At 42.1% G+C, this 25,323-nt stretch overlaps 1 protein-coding gene across 1 annotated transcript in view; it reads right to left on the bottom strand.

Annotated features, from left to right (window-relative positions):
* Positions 1-823: 823 nt before the first annotated feature.
* Positions 824-25,323, bottom strand: part of LOC138504727 (CUB domain-containing protein 2-like) — a 44,156-nt gene continuing 19,656 nt past the window's right edge. The window contains exons 3-5 of the mRNA XM_069625261.1: positions 10,700-10,818; positions 4,664-4,886; positions 824-2,847 (exon numbers count right to left, since the gene is read on the bottom strand). Coding sequence (XP_069481362.1) covers positions 2,834-2,847; positions 4,664-4,886; positions 10,700-10,818 — 356 coding nt within the window. The 3' untranslated portion in view covers positions 824-2,833. The remainder of the gene's footprint in view (positions 2,848-4,663; positions 4,887-10,699; positions 10,819-25,323) is intronic.

Here is a 25,323-nt window from a genome sequence, read left to right as displayed (position 1 = left end):
TCCTAAAAAAACAAATACAACAGTTTGAAGGGCCTCATGCAACAATTAGAGGGCAGACTAATGAGAATAACTCAAGTAGGCTGGACGGGTCAAAAGACTGTTCGCTAAACCCATCGAGGATTGTAGGACTATTATTTCAGTTCAGCAAAATCCACCACCACAAACCTTGTTGAATGAAGGGTTTATTAGTTCAACTTTCCACTCAGCAGCAAGTAACAGCGATTTGTGTGCTATCAGTCCTCACAATGACATGGGAAAAATGCAGCACAGTAAATAGAACATGACACAGCATAGAACCGATGCAGAAACAGGGATGCACTTATGAGCCTGCACTTCAAGGTCATTCAATGTATATTCAATTTGAGAAGTGGCTAGCGGGGAGCAGCAGGAGAGCACTACCAATCAAAATAAGTCTGCAATGAACCTCCACCTCACGCATCTTATGTTTTAAGCCCTTTGCACGCCCATATATAGGCACAGATACTTTCTAACTGCTAAGGCACCACAGAGCACATTAATATCATACATATAATATTCATAAACAAATACCTACAGTTTACAAAAGTTTCAACACACAATTAACAAAGTAACAAAAACAGTTCAACAGACAAAACAAACAGCCTTACCTCTCTTTCTCTTCCAATGTTGAATGAAAATGGCTATCTTGTGGAAACAAGCACATACTGCAGACCCAATCACATCATACTGACATAACTAACATATGGCACATCCAATCAGGCATTTCTTACATCACAAACCACTTGATTAACACCCACAAGTAAGTACATGGACATTTTCAGAGACATTTTGGAACAAAACATGCATATAACAGTAAGTTCTTTATTTTTAGTACAAAATAAATAACAATATATTACATAATTTAAAAGCACTGGTACATATTTTCTTAAATAAAAACACAAGTAACATAACTTTTAGAAACACTAACATATAGCGGCAACCATTTTGGAAGTAAAAATGGCAGCCAAATTCAGCACAAAATACAAATTCAGGGAAAGATTGCAAAAGGGGTGTGATTTTCGGTGGAGATCGATGGCAATTGGTGGAAAATCATATTGATATGACTTAGAAATGGACATTAAGTGGGTGGACACATAACCAAACAAAACCAATGGCCTATGTATCCATCCTCATATGTCATCTCCATTGAAAAGCATTAAACACCCTCATTCACAGCTCCAATGGGAAACTATTATGTTAAAGCACTTATTTTATTGATAATAGTTTTAGCTTAAAGGTAGCGCTTTCAGCACCATCTAATAGCCAAAACTAAAAATGTGTGATCCACGACTTCAATGTGGGTGTGAGGAGTTGGTGAAAGAGGCACAGAGATTTCAGAGAAGAGGAGGCTGTTCCAGAGACCAGGAAGGAGGCAGAGAGACTGTGGTGAAGAAGGCTGACTGGAGTCAGGAAAAAGGAGGTAGAAAGAATATAACAGGATGATGGATGGACGGAACAGCATGGAGGAGATTAATAGGAGTTGGAAGTAGGTTGGTAGTAGAGGAAGCAGCAAGGAATTTTGAAGAGTATTTTGGTAAGAGTAGTGAAGTGGAGGAGACAAGGAATTAGGAGGAGAGTGTTGAAAAGAACAGCAGAGAGGAGGAGGGCAGCAGCTGTGAATCAGAGGTTGAAGCAATTAGTCATGCGAAAGAGCCAGAAACTTCCAAGGATGGTGTCAGGTAGAATTTTACGAGGAAGGTGGAAAGGAGTAATAAGAGTATGTGGATGGGTACTATAGGAGGAAAGCTACAAGTAGAGAGATAAGGAGATCAGGAGGACCATTTCAGAAGAGGTGGAGATTGGAATTAAGAAAGCAAAGGAGGGCGCAGACGGAGGAGGAAGCAGTCTGAGAAGACAGTGAGGTTCACATAGGACCACGAAAGTGTTGAATCATTGAGGACGATGACTAGGACAGAATTTCAGTGGATAAGAGTTAGGTCCATGGAGTATGGGGTTGGCAAATGAGAGGCAGCAGATAGAATAGTGATACACTGGCTGAAGCTCTGGGGTTTGCCAACATTTACCCAGCATCAAAGCTAGCCAATTGTGATGCCTAAAATGCAGAGGGACATGGACTTGGGGAACCTTCGGTGTTCATCCAGGTTGAGAAGCAGATACACAGAGCTTGAGGAATCAGGAGACAAGTAAAACGTTTTTGGGACACTTCAAAGCCCTAGGACTGTGAGTGACTGTGACCATATTACACTCTCTGAAAAGGAATTTCGGATTGAAACTTGTTAAAACAAAATCTGTTGAACCCATGGAAAATTCACCCTATTTTATGGGTTTTTCCACTTATTTGGCGCAACATAGCAAATACCTCTAGTTATCACTTGTTAGATATTTTGTCTTTGTATCTGCCTGTTGTTGATTCTACACATCTTTGTCGCAATAGTCATATGCAAAAACAGAACATTCATGATTAAATACAAAAAGAGTGGCAATAGTCATATGCAAAAACAGAACACTCATCATTAAATACAAAAAGAGAGTCAAGTCATGCAGGATAAATTGTTATCCACTTGAACATTCTAACCAGGAGTGTAAATTGATCATCACTCATTAAGGTCTCTGTTTAAGGTCTCTGTCCTTGACATGAACAGAGCACTGAAAGCAGCTTAGTTGGAATATGCCAGCATGTAGATGATCATGGTTTGTTAATATATGTTCCAGGTAAATTATATAGCTGTAATATTTGCACTAAGTCCACTTCTTCAATTGATCAAACAAGGTCCGGTATAAGAGTTTCCTTGAGACTTGGAACATTTCTTCACATCAGTGATTCCTTATCAATTGTCCAACTGCATTTCACAATTCAGGAGGCTGAAACTGAAAAGCTTCACATTAGATTTATTATGAAAACAAACTGCTGAAACAATATGTGTCTTTTTTTTAATTTGCAATAATGTTGGAACACCTTTACGGAGAACACAGAGGGCCAAATATCTTGTTTTATGGGATTGTTCCCACTCAGTATCATATACAACCATGTTTTAGCCTGCTGTACCTTACCAGAGGAGAATGTACATTTCACATCATTCTGGTCCTATCCACAAAGGCAGTCCAGCACCAAAATTCTAGGCAATTCTCCTCTAAACAGGAATATTACCAGCAATCCCTGTAACATGTTGCTGTCTTATTCGTGAGGTTTGACTTTGGTGCTGTGCCTCTCTAGGCACAGAGTGCATTCTGGCTGTACTTTGGTTCAAAGAGGATTGCCTAGCATTTTCTGCTGGCTGCCTTGTGGGTGGGACCAGACTGATGCACAAATAGATATTCTCCTCATTGAAAGGTAAACAGAGCTAAACTGTGATTGGAACAGGGGATTGTATTGTTTTTGTTCATTCTTGTTTTCCCATATTTTGCTTATCTATATATAACACCTGGGGTTTCACCCTAACTGTGATGGGTTTATCTAGACATTGGGTCCAGCTCTCTGTTGCCTGGGGAGTGCACTGTACTCCCTGATGATGCCATTAGGCAGAAACATGTGGCTTGGATTGCTCGCTGTATTCTTCTTCGCAGGTGAATGCCCAGTGTTTTTGGTGGTGGATCGACCTTGTTGGTGGGAACAGACTGATATGCAAAGAGATATTCTCGTATGTGCAAGGTATTGAGAACTAAAACGTGGTTGAGACTCTCCCAAGAGGGGCACAACCAATAGATAAACTACTATAGCTTTTGTTTGTTCTTAGTTAAGAGTTCCTCACATTTTGTGTTAATATTTGTCTTTTAGTGGGCCAAACAAAAGCACATCCTTTCTACTGATTCTTAAGCTTACTTCATCCCATAGAAAACATTGTACACTAGTCATGCTTACTTGGGCGGCAGGATATACTGCTTACATTGTCATATAGAATATCCTGCATTGGGATCTGTCATCGTATTGTATAGGCCCATGCCTACCCTAAATAGATCGCCAACAAACTGCAGGCAAGGTCACAGTAATTCATATTTATTTAATCGTTTTCAAAATTCTTTAAATCAAGAAAAAACAGATTACATGTACACTGCATTCTACCAGAATTGCATAATTATGATATGGAGCTCCCTCTTTCTATCTCCCTGTTTTATTATCTCTATAAATTAATGATGAAAGCCTTTGATTTTTAGAGAGTCTCCTTTCATCTTTTTCATTTCCAGGTAGCATCACCAATGAAATGTCAAACTCTTGCATTTCGTTTTGGAAGAGACCCCAATGGTCGGACCAGGATCCACAGCACATGCTGCAAAGGTGAAGCCGATCAAATATGGGCCACTAAGATAAACGGCCTCTTTGGCCAGATCTTAAATCTCCCCTCTTATAGTTGCCACTTATTATAGGCGGGCAGCCAAATGGCTTAAAATCAAGTGGGCTCTTATGGCTTGTGGCATACCCGTGTAATAAAAGATTCTGCATTTTTAATAACCATGTTAATGAATTGCCTTTTTAGAAGACATTGTCCAGGAAATGCAATTGGTTACCTTAAACAAAAAAGATTATGGGAGTAGGAGAAAGGTGGGAGAAATGGGAAAACGTGGTTTATGGAGTGTCCCCTGCCCAGAAAGGGCAAGTCGGGAAACTGCACATCATAAGATCCTGCACGTGACACATGGTTTACAACAACATGTAGTGGATACACAATGTGGTGTGCACAATCCTTACCAAATGAGTACCTGGCCACAAAGCCGGAAAACTGATTGTTCAGATCGCTGTTAAACACGATCCTCAAGGCATTCCCAGTGGAGGTGTATGGAGCGATGTTAACAAACCCACAGTATTTTCCAATAAGTGGGGAGTTAGATGATCCACCATTGTATATCATCAGGTAGTCATAGTTACACATCAAATGTCCTTCCACCTCGAAGAAATCCACAGAAAACAGGATCTGCAGGACACAAGAAAAATATGGCGGTTTCTTATCTCACCAGCACCAGCAAACAATGACCTGACTTGCAGTTAATTGTTCTGACTTTTTTGTGTGAGCGTACCAGTGTGTTTCATAGGGTCGTCATTGTACAGTTGAAAAGATATGCTATGTCTACATTTGCACTTCTTAGAAAAACTCTACAGTTATGAGCAACATGTTAGTGAGATCAACCTCTTTTTTATTTCATGCTGGTGTTTTTACCTCATGTCTAACATCGAAGAAGTGGAAGTAAAGTAATTAATTGTCACAATTTTTCGGTGACTCTCCGATGGCTGAATAGTTCACTTCTTTCGAGCTAGGTGCTTTTCAACTGTGCATGGCAAAGACGAAAGGAGAACTTTCTAGAGGAGGCATTAAACCACAACCCACCTGTGAGATTATTTGTTAGCTATACCTTTTTCCCAAAACTGACCCACATTTTGTGCCAACAATCTCAGCAAATAGAGGTACTGCATTCTGATCGCTTGATTCTGGTCTTCATAACACTAAACTGTGCCTGGGTTCCCAGGGTACACCTTACTGATGATGCCCAATGGATCTTTAATTATACAGGGAGCCAAGGAACAACTGGGCAGACAGCTGCCAAGAGCAATACCCAATTGTTATGATTAATTAAACGCTTTCCACCCACCACTTTCCAGTGCTCCATTCTGGGCTTGCCAGTTTAGGTATTTGTAGCACCATTTGATGGAACAGGAAACTAAGCGTTTCCTAAAAAGCCTCACGTTCAGTGTCAGATACAGGTAAAATTCAACCTCTCTCCCTTTATTTTCTTATTTTAGAAGATGGACGTCCGATAGCAGAGTCAATCACCATGTGCTCCTCCCTGAGTGAAATCCATGAGCCTTGATAGCTGCCTGAAACTACTGCCCGAGACTTCAGTGCACACATGAGGTCCACCTCTAGAGTGCATAGCAACTAGACACCCTATTTAATCTGAAGAACTCACCCAAATATCGTTAGATGGATTCCACAGAGTCTGCACAAAACAGACTGTCTGTTACTTCACTGACCACAGTGTGCCAGAATTACCACGGACAAATATACTTCACTGATTGTGGGATTCAGGCTCGGTTATCTCAATGTCTGCCTTATTGTCCTCACAATATCACGACCCCATTTAATCAGGGCCAAGACAACTTCTGCATTTTCTAAGGTCATGGAGTGGGCACCAGAACACACACTCTGCTCAACCCAGTAGGGGCTAGATCCTTTGTAAATACTAATAAAATTACTACAATGCAAAGAAGCGTAATGAACCAACATCAAATATAATTAAATTAAACATAAAATAACAACATACTTAACCTTACTGAAAGAATGAAACATGAAAGATATTAAAAATATAACAGGATTGCTAAAATACCATGGGCCTCATTACGACCCAGGTGGTAACCATGGCGCTATTAGCACCATGGTTGCCACCGGAACCCTACCGATACCGCCATGGTGAATGGAACAATTACCGCCCCATTCCAAGGTTGGTGGGGGCAGTAATTCCCCATTCACCATGGCCCTTCCCCATTCCCATTTTTGCCCCAATAGGGCTCAATGAGAATGGGGAAGGCAGTAATAACGGTACCGCAAATTGGGGTACTGTTATTACCTCTAAAGTCCCTTTGCGGGTCCCGTCCTTAACCTTCCCGTCCTTAATGGCTGGTTTTACCAGCCGTTAAGGGAGGACCCGCAAAGGGAACTCGTAATAGGGCGGTAAGGGATTACCGGTACCGGTGCCCTTACCAGTAATCCCTTACTGCCTGGGTCGTAATGAGGCCCCATGTGTCCATTAAAGCAATCGTCTAGGCAGCCACCTGCACTTATATTTATTTATTTATTTTTTTCATTTGTAGAGCATGCCAAGCACTCAGGCATCTAGACGCTGGTTACAATCCTTGAAACCTTGAAATGACTTGACATATTAACAAACATTAACTAGACTTTAATAGGTGTTGTAACACGGCCGCACAGGGTAAGTACAAAGAAGCGTAATTTGAGGATGCGTGGTGCGTCTATCTCCACTAGGTGTCTTGGTGTCTCATTGGAAGTTGTAGTGTTGATGGGGACACGTGTGGAATGGTAAGATGCTAAGTTTTAACAACCACGAAGTAGTACCCCTATAACTTAATGTCAAGGTATGTACTCTTTGTGCATTTAATACTCTCAGGTTCATTTAAAAAGCAGTTCTTCCAAGCAGCAGTTCTCAACCTGTTCACTCACAGCTGGAACATGACCTATAATGTCCCCATTTCTCTTCTTCATTTTCCTTAGTTTTCTGTTGTTAGAAGTGTGGAGCGGTGCGAATTAAGAGTAAAGTATAATTGCCCAACTCAGGGTCTCATCATGATCACACTGGCCACTGTAAATAAAATAAATAAATACCTCTTATTTTGAAAATACCACCTAATTATGAATTAGGCTTGGATGGGATATTTACTGCATGGGGGTCTATAGAAAGTACAGAATGGGGGAACATAACCAATATTTTCCTCATGCAGTGTGTAGCCCATGCAATATAATGGTTTGTCTTCATTTAGGTTTTTGTAAATGACCAGAGCAAACTGCAAAGCAATCTTAATTGCCTCTGGTCGCGGGAAAGCAAGTATGAACCACGGGGAAGAATCAGGACCAAGGAAGATGCCCTTGCTGGAGAGATTCGCAGGAAAATAACGATTTAAACGGCTCTCCCAAAAGCGGGAACATTCTGAAGAAATCAAATCTCCGAAGATTTAGATTTAGATTGTAGGGACTTGAACTTTGAAGCTTCAGTCACCTTCGGTTTGGCAATAGAAATGCTGAGTAGCCAGGAGGTTTTACTCAGATTTCTCTGCAGGATTCATTTTCCGGTGAATATAAGAGAGTTGCACAATTGTGCAGACATTTACACGTAGTTTCCCCCTGTATTAGCGCTAGGGTAAAATTGCCTCTATGCAAACAAATGTAACTTTTGACACATTTTCATGTCAGGGACATGTTTGTTACAATAATGATATGCAATGGCATTAGCACTAGAGCAAACATTGCTCTAGCGCAAAAACAAATTGAAAGAAAAGGCTTTTTGCACTATGACAATCTGTGTCCTAGTAGAAATACCATTTATAATTATTCTTGCACGAGTCCCATGTTTTGTATCAGGGCCCAGGTAGCACATCTGAATTCTCCTCTGCACACGCAGACAATGCGGTTGTTGACATAGCAAAGAAATGGAGTTCAGGTTGCAGCGACCAAAAACCTTCTGCCTGGAGGTATTCTACTCGGACGGTAGGAACAGGAGCTAATAAAGTGAAGCTGAGCTAACGGAATTGATGTTGCCCAATTTCAAATTTACGCTGCAACTCACCACCTGGTGAAAGTTCTTAGGGAGGCTAGGGCTGGTCCACGTGAGATGGTGCACATCAAAGGACACTTTAACTACAGTGTTTAGCGTCACTTTCATTCTTTGTTGCAATTCACAGGTTAGTTACCCAGTCTGCAAACTTAAGATGGTGCCCATGGTGAGAAGGAGGGGGCAAGATGCTCGATGAGTTTCCGAGCAGATGGTTCAGCCTTAGCAAGAGAGCCTCAGTCTAAGGGGAGTTCAGTTTAAGACCACTCCATATCATACAGTCGCTAACATAGTGCAGATGGGAGGAGAGGGCAGAGAAGTCGATCTCAAGGCAATAAACACAGAACTCATTTGCATGACATCTGCCTAGCAGTGGTATTTAAACTCCAAACCATTGAGTAACTATTAAAAATTCTCACCAGGCTCCCCCCTCCCCTCTCCCCAAGCTCCAGGGCACAGTCACAGAGTACACCTGTGCCCTGCTGGATCTGTATCCTGATCTGCAGTGCCTGCTCTGTAGTGGCACAGAGCAGGTTCAGGGGGCGCAAGTGCCCTCTGACAGCTGCAGTGAGAGCCAAGTCCTTGCAGTGTAGGGGCTGCATTTCAGAGATACACTCCATTTCTCAAAGCCACATAACTATGAGAATTATTACCCTGGTGACAGTCGTAAACGTTAAGCCATACCTGAGTTTAACACATGTTGGTCATTTTCCCTCATACTCATAAATGCCACATCACATTGATGTCTTACATGTGTCAGCACAGGGAGTCTAGCTCAGCTATGGAAGGGTTATGTGTATTCTGTTCTGACAGCCTGGCCCTGCCAAGTAACAGGCAGGAGACTTGGTGACTATGGGCCTCATTACGATTCAGGCGGTAAGGGGTTTACGACGGCGTAAACAGCGCCGACCCTTACCGCCTGATTCCGAGGTCCCTTAGCGCCATGGAGGACTTAACACCTGCTTTTAGCAGGTGTTAAAATCCATGGCGCTAAGGGACCTTGTTGTTAATTACGCCACCGTAATTTACGGTGGCGTAATTAACGCCTTCCCCACTCCCATTATGCCCTATGGGGCAAAAATGGGAATGGGGAAGGGTAAATGGGGATTGGGGACTTACCGCCCCGCCAACCTCGGAATGGGGCGGTAAGTCCGCCAACCACCATGGCGTAAACGTAGTTTACGTCATGGTGGTAAAGGTACGACCCAGGCGGTAACTTACCGCCTGGGTCGTAATGAGGCCCCATGTCTCTCCTTTGATCCTTTGTGAGGTCCGGTAACACCTCTCTCCAGCAAGCTATCCCCACAGCTGTTTTGAATGTTCACTGCGCTAGAGGGCTGTAATGGCCTCAATCAATCATACTCTAAATACACCTACCACCTCAGAACCACCAACAAGAAATATGGCGTTTACTAGCCGTTCCCAGCATAACCTACACTGTTCTAACATATCTTAAAGGTCAATATCGGTTGGTAATTCATAGGGTCACTCTCTCCCTTATTAAATATTGGTCACCGATCGCTTCCAGGAAGGGGACGTAGGTCCCTGCGACTTATTAATGGTCATTGAAAAGGCTAAACGTACAGGTAACTGCCTTCTTTTGAATTTGAAACGCATATTTGTATCAGATGGAAAGAGAGGAATGCATGGTTTAAGACTAGTATGTAAGTTCCATCGATTACACAGGCCTCTGTGATGTGTCTTTGTAGATGCATAATTGTCAACCTTGTTCCATTGCAGAGTCCCTGTGATGGCATAAGATTGCGTAGTAGCATAATTATAGCACCTACTTTCAGTTTTAGCTTGTGAGGAGGCATTTGTCCTACAGCGTTTCGTTCTTTAGAGAGTGAAACGTTGAGCCAGTAAGTAACTGTTCATTGACCGTGGAACCGATGTGCCCTGTGTGAAGAGAAGTGGGGGGTGGAAAGAAGTAACTTTCAAATATTCTGAATGTTTTCGACAGTGGAAGTGCTCATTCTGTTTGTTAAAATTACAGCTGTTGTTGAATTAGAAGGGCACACAGAGGAGCCCTTTGCCATTTGGACTTCAGAGGCAACCTAACACTGATGAAGTGTATCAGCTGAGTACCGAAGCATACCCAAGCATTTTATTTATATACATTCTCTAAACATTCAATTAGTGCCCATTATTCTCCCAAGATGGGAGGTGTTGTTTTTGCCAGTAGTTGCTTGCAGTACTGTGTTTTCTTAAGTGAAGCCATTAAGTCTTAAACAGCGTCCTAGATCTATAAGACCATTTGACTGTATTAATGGATCAAACACCCTTCAAACCTTGAGATTCTGTATTACAGGTCTTGCCATTCAAGTGGATTCGATTGTTAGAAGGTAGGGAAATGTGGTCTTGTGACAAAGGAACTATACAGCCATGCTCATGATACAGGATATGTGCAGTCTACTTACTCCTTACTTGTAGTGCATTCCATACATACCTGGTTTCCTACGGGGGCTAACATCACCCAGGTACAGTCTAAATAGTTAGGATAGGCTGAAGGATATTCTGGTGATGAGAAACTGCCACTCGGGCTAGTGAGAGTGCCTCCACATTTCACTAAAAAACAAAGGAAATTCATGTGTCAGAAGGAGCATGTTGTCTGCTGATTTATCAACCTTACCAGAAATATGTGTATACAGCTCTGGTGTAGGGGCACAAGCCTTTGTTCTCCTACACCCAGTCTTAATCTATGTCATTGAGATGTTCAAAAATAGCATTTTCGTCTTCATCTGATCTGTGTAGACATCACTGTGATGGTCAAGCTTGCTTCTTTGTTTACACAAAGGAAGTTATCACATGCCCCTCATGCCAACCAGGAAGTTAATAAATAGCCCTCTTGCTAACCTTCCCCAATAGCATCTTTAAAAAGACACATGAAAACCTGTCCCTTCTTTTGCCCTCATTCAATGCCTATACATTTTACCAGGAGGTGGAGGTCAGGCCTTCAAACCCTCTTCATCCAATTCCAGTGAGTGTAGTTGTGTGCTAAAATACACTATTTAAACTACACGCCATACAAACTTCCTCAAATCCCCAAAGCCCTTCCCTGGGACAGACAGCATACCCCTCTTTTTATGGGGTAGATGAATGCCTACCCATAACTTGAATACAATTACCTGTCAATGAGAGGTGGAAGCCTGCTCTTTCTTTACCAACTTATCTAACCCCAATTAATGCCACTTCATCTTGTCTATCACTGTCCAAAGTGCTGTGAAAAGGAACAGCAGTTGGTGCAAAATGCAGCACATCAACCCAGTGTACACACATTTCACCTGACTAGAATCTGTAACAAACACAATTTCAGTGTGCCGCATGCCTCCAGCTCCGGGCCTCCTGTTGCCCAGTGCAGGGAAGGGTAAACGGTGTGAGGGCAGGCTTTATGGAAGGGGCCCACCGAGCTGTTCCTAGAGACACCACTGCACCTGCAACAGCCACTCCAGTATTCCAAAATCTTTAAATACTTCCAGAAACCTGTTATGCTCAGTCACCAAGCAACCAGCCTCGTACACTTACTCACATGGTAATAATCAGGCATGACTCTGGCGGAGGAAGCTTAGGGATTCACGGTCAGTACAACATGAATTGTCAGACCCTGGATATTAGAGCCTGAAGAATATAAAATGGGATAATAAGATGATTCAGATTCAGGTCTTGCATCAATGCCTTTTGAAGCTATTCAGTTAGAAGGGGACTCTACTCTTTGTGAATCCCTTCGAATTTGACAAGAAAGCTGAATGGCATTAAAGAAGCGTACTTTTGGGGGTTAAAGCTTCATTGCTGGCTGCCTTTCTGTGCAGAGGCCGGTAAACCTGTCCTATGAAAATCTGTAGTTTTAACATGCGCTATATTGCTACATCTATTGTTTGCCATTTGATGAGGTCACAGGGTGGAGCAGAAGGCATGCACATATGCCCTAAAGAGACATTAGTCCTCACAAATTGAAGGATGGTACACTTTACTTGTGCACAGTTGGTCAAAGACAGAACTTTCCAAAAACTGTTCAATAATCACAGACATGTTCCTTCCCTCTTTTAGTTCTTTGGAGTCAGGTATCTAATATGCTGGGAAGTTAATAATGCTCAACAGTGGAATGCATCAAGCTATTTTGATGACTCCTGCGGAGTCATCTCTAAACTCAGCCTAAAATATCCTCCCATGTGGGCAGGGAAAGGCAGCTGCCACCTTATCCTAACTTCTGGTGGTGGTAATATGAGGGAGGATCACATGAGAGGAGACGGCTGTCAAGGGGAAGTGGTGACTCTGCTCAGAGATATGCAGTATTCATCCTCTTCTGTGAATTACACACTCCTAATACCTATCAATGTAAGTTTCCCTCTCCTAGAAATACCTAAAGCACAGATTATGAAAACCCTATTAATCAGCATAAAAGTGGTAAATTGGGTATTCAGAAAGTTAATATCACAACTTCTAATTGTTATGATTCTGCCTTGTGTGGAGGTACAAAATCCAAGGGTAAACCACCAACTCTTTTAATAACCTCCCCTAAACTTGAAAGCTCTCAGTTAACAAATCAGTTTAAGTCAACTAATCAAAAGAAGAACAAAAACATTTTGGACTTCAAATCCCAGAATGCTTGTGGTACTGGGATGAGGAAGAGGGATTGAGAGCTGATGATGTATAATGAGTGGTCTAGCTGTCGTGGCAGAAAGCACCTGAGCGGGAACTTTATATCTATGAATGGGTTTCAAGTGCAGGGCAAGAGGGAGGAAGAAGTTGATTGTGCAGTAGTGGTGGCACCAGGACAACATGCGGGTGATGCAGAGGAAGCGTGGCTGTGCAGAGAATGTGCAGCTGGAAGAGGCTCAAAAGAAAGCTATGCTGTGTGGGAGACAAGCTCCTGACATGCTGTGTACTGATCCATTACAGAAGGTGGACTGGAAAGCACACCGAGCTGTCAGAGCTTCACTGAAGGACGGCACACACAGGGACATTCAGATCAGAACTGGCAGAAGTGTAGAGGGACCCAAAGAGCTCTACAACAGTACCTGTGAGTCAGAAGGAGATGCCAAGGAATACCAGTGAGTTGGCATGAAGCAGGAGACCCTGGGGAGCTCTGGAAAAGACTGCTCGGTGTATGCAATGATTTTGAATACTGAGAGGGTGAAATAAGGAAAACTGGGTGTGACTGTTCTAACAAGGGATACCAATTGGGAGATCATTGTAACATGCACTGCCAAAGCCATAGAAGAGTGATAACATTGCAGACTGGGCTCAACTCTCCTAATAAGGGATACCAATTAGGATTAATTGTAACCCACATTGCCAAAGCTGCAGAAGCGTTATAGCAAGGTGAACAGGGCACAATCTTCTTATAAGGGATACCACTTCGGACATAATTGGTACCTGCAGTCCCAGCAGCCAAGAGGGTGCATAAGGATACAACCAAGGTTGCAGGAGCAAAGCCCTCCTTGTAGAGATCAAGGGGGAGAGGACTGTAACCTGCATTGTCTACAGCCAAAAGGCAGTAAAAGAATAACACAGTGAAAGCAAGGGAGTAACTTATCTTTTATGGAATTTCAATTTGGGAAGAGCTGTAACCCAGTTAGTCAGGAGTAAAGAGACAATAAAGAGAAGCAGTTGTTGTTTAATCCTCCTCATGTAGAATCCTGGCATGGAGAATTTTGGAACAAGCATTTTCACAGAGTATAATATAGTAGGAGTTTTATCCTGGCAGGCGAGTGAACCAGAAAAGGGACCAATAGTAATTAGTCCTGGCAGGCGAGTATACCAGGAAGAAAATTATGATTTAAAGTAATGTGGCTGCCGTAAAGAGACCTGTTGGAAAATAAGTGTTAACTCTATCACCTTGTCTTGATGAACTGATGCATTTCAGAAAGTGTTTCTTTTGAATAAGAAGTATGATAATTATGCTATCCTGACTAAAGTGTTTCTCTTGAAGAAGAAGCATGATGTGCAAGCAATTGTTTGTCCTTTGAAGAAGGATGATGTGCTAACAATTGCTTGACCTTTGAGAAATGAATATTTGTCCTGGGTGATGAACTTGTGTTTTGAGGAAAATACTTTTATCTTATCAAGCAAGTGATTGTGGAAAAATGACAGTTGTTTTGATTTATGAATACGTCTTTGGAAGAAAGACATTCACTTTGCCAAGTGTGAGGATATATTGCATGGGAAAAAATCTTTTGTGGTACGTTGAATAGACTTTGTTATTGCACAGAACTTTCTTGAATCTGTAAATTTTTCAATGTATTCCTTATTGATTCAGGGGAGGGGAATTGTGTACAGACCAGGTCACAAGGACTATGTTCTAAAGCATCTGAGTTTGAATTGAAATGTTATTTTGTGGAGCCTGAGACAGCCAAACAAACCTTGTATAAATTGTTGTGTATATTAATGTGAGGGGCAGATACTTTTTAGTTAGTTTTAGTTTGTTAGGCAGGGACCTTCTTGTTAGGCAGGGGAAGTTATAGGCATTTGTCTCACCCCTTTTGTATTTAATAAAATGGCATCATGGGAGAAAACTCTGCCTTTGTGTCCATCTCATATTTTTACCACTCATATATGGTGTCAGTAGTGGGATCAGATTCAGCGGACCCAAACTGAGGATCACACATGAGAATGGTAGACACAAACTCCACATATGTTGGATCAGAATAAGACTGGTATGGACACACCCCCTCCCTGGATAGGTCATATGCTCCATCACCAGACAATAACTCTATCACATTTAAAACTGGGGAAGAAATAACCTCAGAACCCTTTGTCATCAGAGGGATTTGAACATTGAGAGAGATTTACAGACATTGTTGGCCTTCTTATGTTAATGTAGGCGTACATTTCCAGAAACTATCGATCCAATCCATTGCCCCTGTTAGTAAACCTGTAGATTATGTGATCCCAGGAAAGGACAACACACTAATCCATCTAAATTTACAAATAGAGTGTCCTGTTTTTCTACCTGTCTACAGTATGTCTTTGCAGGAGACAGGGTTGAAAATATTTCCCCTTGTTTCTTGTGGAAAGGAAGTAAAACGTGTGTTCCTGAACACTTCAGCAGACTCTTGTGAAATTGTGAAATTGCACATGTTGCAATTTCCAGTTTCTAGCATATAGCAAAACAGGAGCAGGACTTCCTGCAGAGGCATTCAGCTGTTCCTCTACATCCCCCCATCTGGTTGATTTATCAACCACTCCTTCAGCAGTCTTCACATCTCGGTATTCTTTCTTGAAACAGTGTTTCTTTGGAGTCCAGACCTTCACCACTCCCTTCAAGGATCCCACTGATTTTACAAGTTCATCAACGCTCCAGGTCATACAGCTGCATTGTCTATTCGGATTACATTAGATCCATCATCCCATGTACTTCCTGTGATTTCTTGGAAGCAGGAACTTCATTCCCTCTGGTGCTAAGATACTGGCCTCTACATTTTTTCTGATTTCTTCATCTGTCAACTCCTTGGGTTCAAACCCTGACTCGACATCGATCATGCTCTTCATTCCTTCTCCCTTCTTTGCTATCATCTTACACTGTGTAGTTATTATCCTGTACACAGAATCGAAATAGCACCACCACCATTATCACTCCTAGGAATTTGAAGATATTCGCCATCCATTGATGAACCCATGAGAAGATAGACATGAACCAGCTGTCCTGTGCAATATCTTCTGTCTCATCTTCCATCTTGTTGCATAGTTTGTTAGTAACGTTATGGCTTCTGTCAAGATCCCATTCTCATCACCATGAGAAGGTATGAACGTGCAACATGATTCTCCAATCTTGGTGCAAACACCTCCATCATTTGCTGTGATCATATCAAGGACATATCTGTTCTGGAGGGTCATCAGCCTTATAGCCCTCAATTCTTTCTTGATCACATTGAGTCCTTTTATGGTAGTGTTGATTGTCTGTAGGAGTTCCCATCTGGTAATCTGTAACCATTTGGCATTGGCCATCGTCTGGATCCCTGGCATGAAGATAGTCATGATCGAGGCAGTCTTGCTGAATAGCCTATGCTCATACAGAATAGCACCAAAGGCTTCTATTGATTTAGCAGAGAACTAATTCTCCCTCTTTGTATGATTGAGGAATTCAAATGATCTTCTCCTCCTCCTCAAATGGGTGTCTGCTTTTGTAAACTCTCCAATGTTCAGGTCGCTTTGAGGAATCACTAACGCTGGTACATGAATATGCACTATGGAACACATCCCTCCCCAATCCTTGGGCAGCTTCATGTAAGCTCTGGACCCACAGGCCGAGTAGTGATCCATTAGAACTATTGTCCGATCCTATCCTTCATGCCTGGTAAATTAAAATTTCGGCCACACTGATGATTTACTACAACTTTCCTCGTGCCATTGTTTCTAAAAACACAGAGCTGCGCTGGCTAGAGGTACTATCTGCAACGGTCCTCCTTTATCATTGACCCATGTCAACAACTTCACAATTTTCGGCCAATGGTGCTTGCATTCATTCTCTGCAGTATCTATAACTGGCTCATAATATCCCATTAGTGCTGCTGCTTTGCACACAATCAGGCCTCCCGCCCATCCTTCCGTAGTCAACATAGTTCCTTTGATTTGTAACTGACCTCTTTCCTTACATCTCTGTATTTCTTCTTAATTTTTGCCTTGGCAATCTAGCATCTTGTTTTCTTCTCTTCTGATTCCTGCTCCATTCCTTCCAGGCTGTTCATACCTTATCACTAAATTCTGTGTTTCTGGTCTCTCGCTTGATTTCAAATCTTGCACATAGTTATCTTCTCTTTGGGTTATCTTTTCAGTTATCCATATTAAGCTGGAACTTTCCTCATATCTGGCAAAGTGTGAAATGTGTTAGGCAATGTGCTTTTTGCACTGGTACCTCTGGAGCTATGAATATCTTTGTGGTCCCCATAGCATATGGTATGAAAGCATAAACATAGTAACCCTCCTTGGAACGTCTCTCTCCAACATTTTTCATGTGCTGATACCACATGTTATTTTCCCAAATGTGCTCTACTGACTAAATATTTATTAATTCCATTATCATCTTCCTCTGCACTTCTCCTGTGCCTTCCCCTTAAAATGTTAGTAGCCTATGCAAATCAATCTAAAGCAGCTCTGCTCTGGGCAGAAAACACTGGAGACCTTGGCTCATCGGTAATGGGTAAATCAACACAAGTTCCTAGAGTGGGAAGAATCAAAGGAACTTCTGCCAAGCTTGGACCAATACAATAAAGTTTGTGAACCAGAAGAAACAGGAAGACAAAGGCAGACACTAAACATGCATATATTATACACCAGAATATTAACCTACACCATTTACGGCATTCTGGTATATCTCAGACTTGCTCATTCTCTGAAGTCGGACCATTTTCAAGATTCCTCATGTTTGCTTCTACTCTTTTACTTTTAAGGAAAAAAAAGCACTACTCCGGCAACTTTAATATATTTGATATTTGCAATAACTCCTCTACTATTGCTGGAGCCTCCTTATTATAGGTAAATTTTTCGGAACTTGTAAAAACGTGTGGATATCCACATCTATTTTAACAAGAACAGGATAAGTTCAAAGAATAAAAACAAAAATAGCAAGCACGATACAACACACATTACTTTCGCGGAGGAGCATAAACGCAGTCGAACAAGTACTCAGTAAGAAATGAATTGGGGTATTGCTCCCTTTTCCAATTATCGAAACCAAATTCGAAATCCAGTTCAGGCATATTTATGATGTATCAAGCACTTTCTAAAGTTCATTTTCGAAGAATTCTCTTGCTCAAGAAATTAATTTGCATGCCTGCTATAATTTCTATAAGGGGTGTCCAGTGATAACCACAGTCCAAATGCAAATCTGCATTTATTAGTCAATCCGTTGTTTTATCGTCCTTGTTCCTCGTCATCGATTGAGTATGCACACACTGAAATTCTTCTTCTTGTTTTGCTTCTGAATCGATCATTGGGGGTGCAATAGTCTCACCAGTGTAGAGCTTGACATCATTGAGATGAATCCAAGCTTGTCTGCCTTGAACTTTCACTGCCGAGGGAGTAATGTCCTCCACAATGTACGGTCTGATAAATCTTGGCTCATGCCACTTTCTGGTAAAGTTGCAGATTATAGACTGTATCTCCAGCAAACAGTCCAGGTGCTGATAATAATTCAGAAAGTCTGGTTGCTGAAAGGTTTTCATCTGTGTTCTGAGAACTACCCCCTGACACTTGAGTTGATCTAAAATGACAGCGATACTAGTGGTCATACAGGTCAAATATTCATTTAATTCATTTCCTAACATTTTCGCAGTGCTCTGTGCTTCACTTCTACTCCTCGATGGAGAGTTTAAAGGCATTCTCATTTGTCTTCCTGTCACTAGCTTGTGGGGTGTGAGGTGGTGGTCAGACCCAGGCTGATTCCTTGGTGTATATAAAGCTATGGGTAGGCAATAAGTGTCAATTTAAGGTTGGTGACTCTTTCCTTTACAAGGCTGTTGAGTCTCTCACATATCCCCTTCGCTTGCGGGTAATAAGCAGAAGAATATGTGTGCTTAATATTCAGCAATAATCCTATTTGTTCAAATACTTCATAACAAAAGGTGGCCCATTATCGGATCTTAGCACCTCTGACACTCCCCATCTATAACTTGTAATAAAGAGAATCTCCCCTCCTGTCAATGCGTTCTCTTTTACGCATGGTACATCATCATAAAACTGGTCATAGTTTACACAGTCATGCACATGATCACCCTCTGCCACTGGCTCAGCTACAAATGTGGCAGGGTTCACTATCTGAAAATTTTAATCTCTGGGTTTGATATGATTACTTCATATACAGAAGCTCTCTGAGATGTCAATGCGTCCTTGGGTTTCTCCAAAATGGCAACGCTTGCTCCACAAAAATCTTCATAGAACAATCCATTACAATGCTTGTAGATTTCTCAACTGCGAACGGGGCGGCTGCCAATGACTGTTCACAAGGAAAATGCCCTTTCATAACCAGGTCTAAAATCCCACTGTATTATGCCAGAGTTTGTACCCTAATGAAGTCCTATGTGTAAGCACTGCTGTCATAACTGTCCCAGTTGAATGTGAAAACATGAAAAACTCCTCAGCACAATTGGGAATGCCTAACCAGAAGCTGTACAAATAGCTTTTTTCAATTCTTCAAACCCTCCCTCCATTTCCTAAGTCCATTCTATTTTCTTCTTATTCACCTGTGCTTTCTTTAAAGCCTGCAAAAGGGGTTTTGTATATAAACTATAGTCAAACACCCATGCTCTCACATAATTACATAATCCCAAAAAATGATGCATCTGCTTCACTGTGTGTGGTTTTACAGTTTTCATGATCGCTTCAGCAGTTTCAGAATTACTTTCTTTCCCTCATGTGAGATCAACTGGCCTGCCTGTGTACAACACTTCTTCTTGACAATACTGTATCTTTTCTTTTTCTACTATGTATCCCTTGTCTGCTAGAATAGTCATTAATTGAATCAGGTCTTGTCTGCACTCATCTTCTGTCATGCTACAAATCAAAATGTCATTGACGTACAGTATCACAGTGCTTTTCAAATCAATATTGCCTAGGTCCATCTGTAGGACTCTGTTAAAGATCAATGTACCCTTAAAACAGCCTTGTGTGTTTCAGGCAGATTTGAAAAAATGAAAACAAAGTCAAGTCTTGGGAGTCTTTGTGCAAAAGGATTGAGAAAAAAACATTTTTCTAATCAATCACTGTGAAATATTGCACTTCTACTGGAATACTCATAGTATCTTTGCTGGATTAGGAACTAAAGGAAACTCTGCCTCTATAAGCTGGTTAATCAGTCTCATATGTTGTATAAATCTCCACAACCCTCCCTTTGATTTCTCTACAGGGTACCCCACGGTATTTCACAACGATTCTGAAGGTGCCAGAATACCTTGCTCCATCAGTGCTGAGATAGTCTTAGAAATGCCCTCATCTGCATCTCAAGACATTGGGTATTGTCTTGCTTTAGGTAAAATCACTTCTGGTTTCAGCTTTATTTTAATCTCCCCTACTCCTTTTAATAGGCCTACATCATAAGGACCTGTAGTCCATAAAAACGCTTGGCACTTTCTCCAAGTCTTCATCAAAAAATGCTGGACGCTGCTGCATTATCGCAATGCATTGTGGGATCCCCCGTTTCTGTATTCTGATGCAATAGGCAATGATCATAAAGAACACCACTTCATCATCTGATGGATCATCTCTAAACATATCATTGTCAGTGACGTGATTCAATCTGCACCCTTTCCCAATGCAATCACTGTACTCCATGGCCTACCTTCGTCATCTGTTCCTTCGAGCATTGCCATTTCACCTCATACTATGGCAGCATCTAATTCTAGGGGGATGGTCTGTCCCCCTCTTTGTCCATAGGAATCGGTGAACTAAACTTAAATTCATCAGGTATCCTCAGAGTCCTTCCCACTAAGTCAGACAGCCATGTTAACAGAATACTCACCCCATAACTGAAAACTTTGGGTTCTATCGGCACACCTCGCAGAGTCATTTGCCCTGTGAATGCCAATATAAATTCGCCCACATCCAGTGTAACCCAGGAGTGGAGCACATTATACCTTTGCTAGTAAAAGAAATTGTCATGTTAAGTTTTGTCATTAAGTCTCATACCAAAATATTAACTGGGGTCTGCTGTGAATACAACAATGGAACAGACATGTCGCACTCCCATATAGAGACTGGTAATTCATCAGTAAACGGAACTCAACTTTTAGCTGCAGTGAACCCTCGAACATTCATGGCATTTCCCGACATTGGATATTTTCCCTCTCGTGTACATGAACTAGTTGCACCAGTGTCTGCTAACAACTAAAAAGATTTGCTTCCTAGCGTCACATCAACCCTTGGCTCCTCTTGGGGGTCTGGTGTCACAGATAGTACTGAACATATCAAGTCACCCTGTGTGCTGTCCTATCGTGGATACATGCATACTCTTGTACATGTTAAAGGATAGTTTCCTACTACAGTGACACCACCTATCCTAAGTGTCAGTAATTGTCCTGTGTTTGTATTCTGCTGTATCTGCATGGGGGTGTGCTGTGATTGCCTTTTTGGTGGATTCAATGGTGCTTGCTGTGGTAGCCGTGGTTGCTATGCCTGTTGTGCCTGTTGTGTTTGCGGCACTTTTGCCTTACACATTGTCTGATCTTGGTTGAATCCTTCCCTAGCTTGTGAGCTGTATGCTGGAGGATAAGCTGTCCCCGCTCTTGCGAACTGGCCATTTTGTACATACCCTTGGCTTCCACATACGCGCGGACTGTCCCCTGTCATCCCACATATCCAACATATAGGAGGCCCCTGTCTGCCTAGCCCCCCTTGGTTGAATCCTCCTTGCGCACTCTGATTCTCATTCCGTGCATTCTGAAACCCATTTTGAGTGTTTTGAAATCCACCCCTTCCTCTGTAGTCCATGCCCCTATCTCATGGTACAAACCCATTCCCTCCTTGGCCCATCGAGTGGCGATTATTTGCTTGCAATGCACTCATTGCTTGCTGTACTCCTAGTCCTTCTCCATTTGTCAATACCGCCCCTTCTATTGCATATTTTGACAATTTCTTCTGATCTAACTTGGCTTCCTCAAGTTTTCTAGCATCGACTTTCTTCCTGTTTTTCTCCTCTAACAGCCAACAGTGATGCAATATAGTCAAATGTTTTAAGCCCATGGATTTGCTTCCATTCCCACTTCCTTCTTGAGTTGCCTCTCTACATGCTCAGGCAATCCCTGACATAAAATGTGCTAAAATACTGCCACTGTTTTCCCCATGGCTCATGCGTTTCAAGAGTCCACTGTTTCTGATTGTCCTGAATGTAAGCAAGTGGATCCTTATCCTCTTTCATTTTACATGTCATAATCGCACCAATGCCTGATATATCGGGATACTGTACTATGAGGGCTCTCCAGACATCTGCCCTACAATTATTAAATGGCGCTCCATCGTGTGCTGTGTTTTGTGCCATGACAATTGAATAGCCTGCGCTCGCCCAAATGTTATCAGCTCTTTCCTCAAGATTGGCTGCTATGAGACCGTAATATCTCCTATTGCTAAGGTATTTCCTACTGTCATTTTTTCTAACTCATAAATCCATTTCCTGCACCTGAAATTCAACTGGGGAGTTTGCACCTGTGGTCATGGAATATACTGTGGTTTGGCCCCCCTTTTTCCAATAAGGGAAACTGCGTAAATCTTGATTCACAATTGCCTCCCATCTTCTGCCGATCCATAATGGGGACAATGGTTCCCGATTGCCTTTTTCCTGGCAATGACCTTAACCTGATTACATATGGTGGTGATTCTTTCTTCTTGCTATACGATTGTCTTAGGGTGCTCTGGATATGCTATAGGATTTGGCGTTCTTTCTTTAGGTTGCTCTAGATCAAACCATCTTACTTCCTCAGGGGCACATGCACCTCCTCCCTCTTCCCCACAGAAGGATTCTCTCTCCTCATCTTACATATCTAGCCCACAACTAGTGTGACTCTCATCCCCTTCACCCTTGTCTAAGGTCAGTGTACTTAAACACAAGGCACTATGTTCAAAACTGAATGGATTATTCTATTCACTTAATATTTGGAAGACCACGGTTTGATCTCCCTTCCTCTGCTTTCTGATTTGCCAACTTCTCATAAATCCTGATATGCTTTATCAATCCTGTCTCCGATGCTCCCTATATCGAAGTCCTCTTCTAGGATTACTCTAGATGGCACTGACATTGCTCCCTGTAACGGGAGGAACTCTTCTATACTGCTCCAATGTATTACTGGACTTGGCTCCATTCATTCCATTTGAACATGATCAATATTGCATTCCCACTGTCTCCTTTTGCGTTCTAATTCTTTATCTACTTCTCTTAGCTTACTTGCTGCCCATCTGACACTTTCCTCTTCCTTTCTTATCTCATCTCTACTTACCCCGGCTCTTCTTTCTTCCTCTTCTCTTTGTCTTTGTATTCTTCTGTCTCTTAATATGTGCACTTCCTCCTCTTCTCTCTTCCCTTCTTGCTTATCCTGTTCTTCTATTGCTCTCTGTCTGTTGGCATACTTTCTTTGCTCCTGTACCCTTTCTTCTTACTTCTCCTGATACATCTGTTTTCGTCGCTGTCTGCTCTTCATTTTATACTCGTCTTCTTTCAATCTCTTTTCTCTTTCCCTGTCTTTCCTATCCTGTTCGACTTGATCTTCCCTTTGCTTAACCTCTTCAATGCTTTTCCCATTTAGCTTGAGTAATATTTGTCCTTCCATCAATTTGTTCTCTACGAGTGTTACTTTGTCAGCATCATCCTTCTCTCCTTTCCATCTCTTGGTCTCTCATTCTATGTCTGTTGATACATTTGATTGCTCGCATTCCTCTTCCCTATTCTGTAAGACCTTAAAGAGCTCCTCTTTTCTCATAGTCTCCTCTGGACTATTGTCACTATTATAAGCAGGTGGTTTGTATATCAGATTACTATAGCCCGTTGTGGCTTTCAGTTTGTTTAATGGATGCAATCTGACATTTTCCATGCTATCACTTTTTACCTCAAGTGAGGCAGGGGGAGCAGAAGGCTCACCACCTTCCTCTTTACACTCTTTACTCAGGTGGCAGATCCTCTCTTTCTTCCTGGTACATCTTCCAACGCTCTGAAATAGCTAACCTTTTCTCCAATTTCTTTCCCTTCGACGCAGCATGCAAGCATGTGGTCATGTGTTGCAATACTGCTTTTGACAATAATTCCCCTTGTGGCCATGGCATGAACATCTTATCTGCCGTGCCTTTCACCCACTCTGCCCTATACTGTTTAAGCCTGGGCATGTGTGTTAGCAATGTCTTACATAAATGCATCAAAGGAGTAATATTTCCCACTGTGACAAGTCTGAATTGACTGTCAATACTTACCACTGTTTACAAAAGTACTTTTTATGAAAACAACACATATGAGCACGCTCCAACAATCGCAGTTCAAAACCTCTATTTTGCAATAATCTCAGTATACCTCTAAATCGGTACCAACAATTTCTCTCAATGGATGCTAGGGGCCTCATTCTGAGTTGGGCGCAAAGGGATTACCGGCACCGGTAAGGACACCGGTGCCGGTAAACCCTTTGCGCCCTACTATAAGTTCCCTTAGCGGGTCCCTTCCTTAACGCCTGGTCTGACCAGGTGTTAAGGATGGGACCCGTTAAGGGACTTATTAACAATTTGCAGTACCGTTATTAGCTACTTCCCCATTCCCATTGAGCCCTCTGGGAGCTCGAATGGGGAATGGTTTGGTGAATGGGAATTTACCGGTCCCGCCAAGGTCGGACTGGACCGGTAAGTCCCCCTTTCACCAAACCAGAGTCGGTACCGGAATGGGAGGCAGTCATGGCGCAAATAGCACCATGACTACCTCCATACACGTAATGAGGGCCTATGTCTCCTTGATGTTTTTTCAACTCTCCTTGCACAACTGTCACTCTTCGTTACCTTAATTTACCATAAATACACAAACAGACAGCCCAGTTGACTCTTCACATGTATTGTCAGTGATCACTTCTCTTATCTCTCCCCCTAATTATAGCCTGATCACAGGATATAAATTGTCATCTTTTATGGACCTGTCCAATATGTAGCCTAGTTTACTTTGACTGAAGTGTATGACAATTCCTTCTAAAACCTCTTGGGTTAGGACTCCTGCCCTTTCTCTCTTATTTACACACACAAAAAATCACGTGTTACTTTTTCCCATTACTTTTAAACTACCCATTACTTTTCCTGTTACTTTTAAACTACCCGTTACTCTTCACAGTTACTTTTAAACTACCACAATCCCATCCCCTCAGTTTGCCATTCCCCTTAGTCTACTCACCAGTCACTCATTCAGCTCGAGGCCTTCGGTGTCGACTTCCCCTTCCAATCGACCACTTTCGCCTTCTGTTCGCAAAGCGCCAGTGCAAACCAGGAGGGATTTTGTCAAAGTGGGACCCATCCCACTGTCTTGATTTTCTTGCAAGAATTCTTTATCGGCCGCTCTCCACAGGAAACCTTGCAATCTTCCAGCTAGATGGCAGAGGGTGCTCAATCGTCTGAAATACTGGAGTCCTA

The sequence above is a fragment of the Ambystoma mexicanum genome, chromosome 11 (assembly GCF_040938575.1).
Source record: "Ambystoma mexicanum isolate Mex_15411 chromosome 11, UKY_AmexF1_1, whole genome shotgun sequence".
Taxonomy (NCBI): domain Eukaryota; kingdom Metazoa; phylum Chordata; class Amphibia; order Caudata; family Ambystomatidae; genus Ambystoma; species Ambystoma mexicanum.
This window is presented reverse-complemented; position numbering and strand designations above follow the sequence as displayed.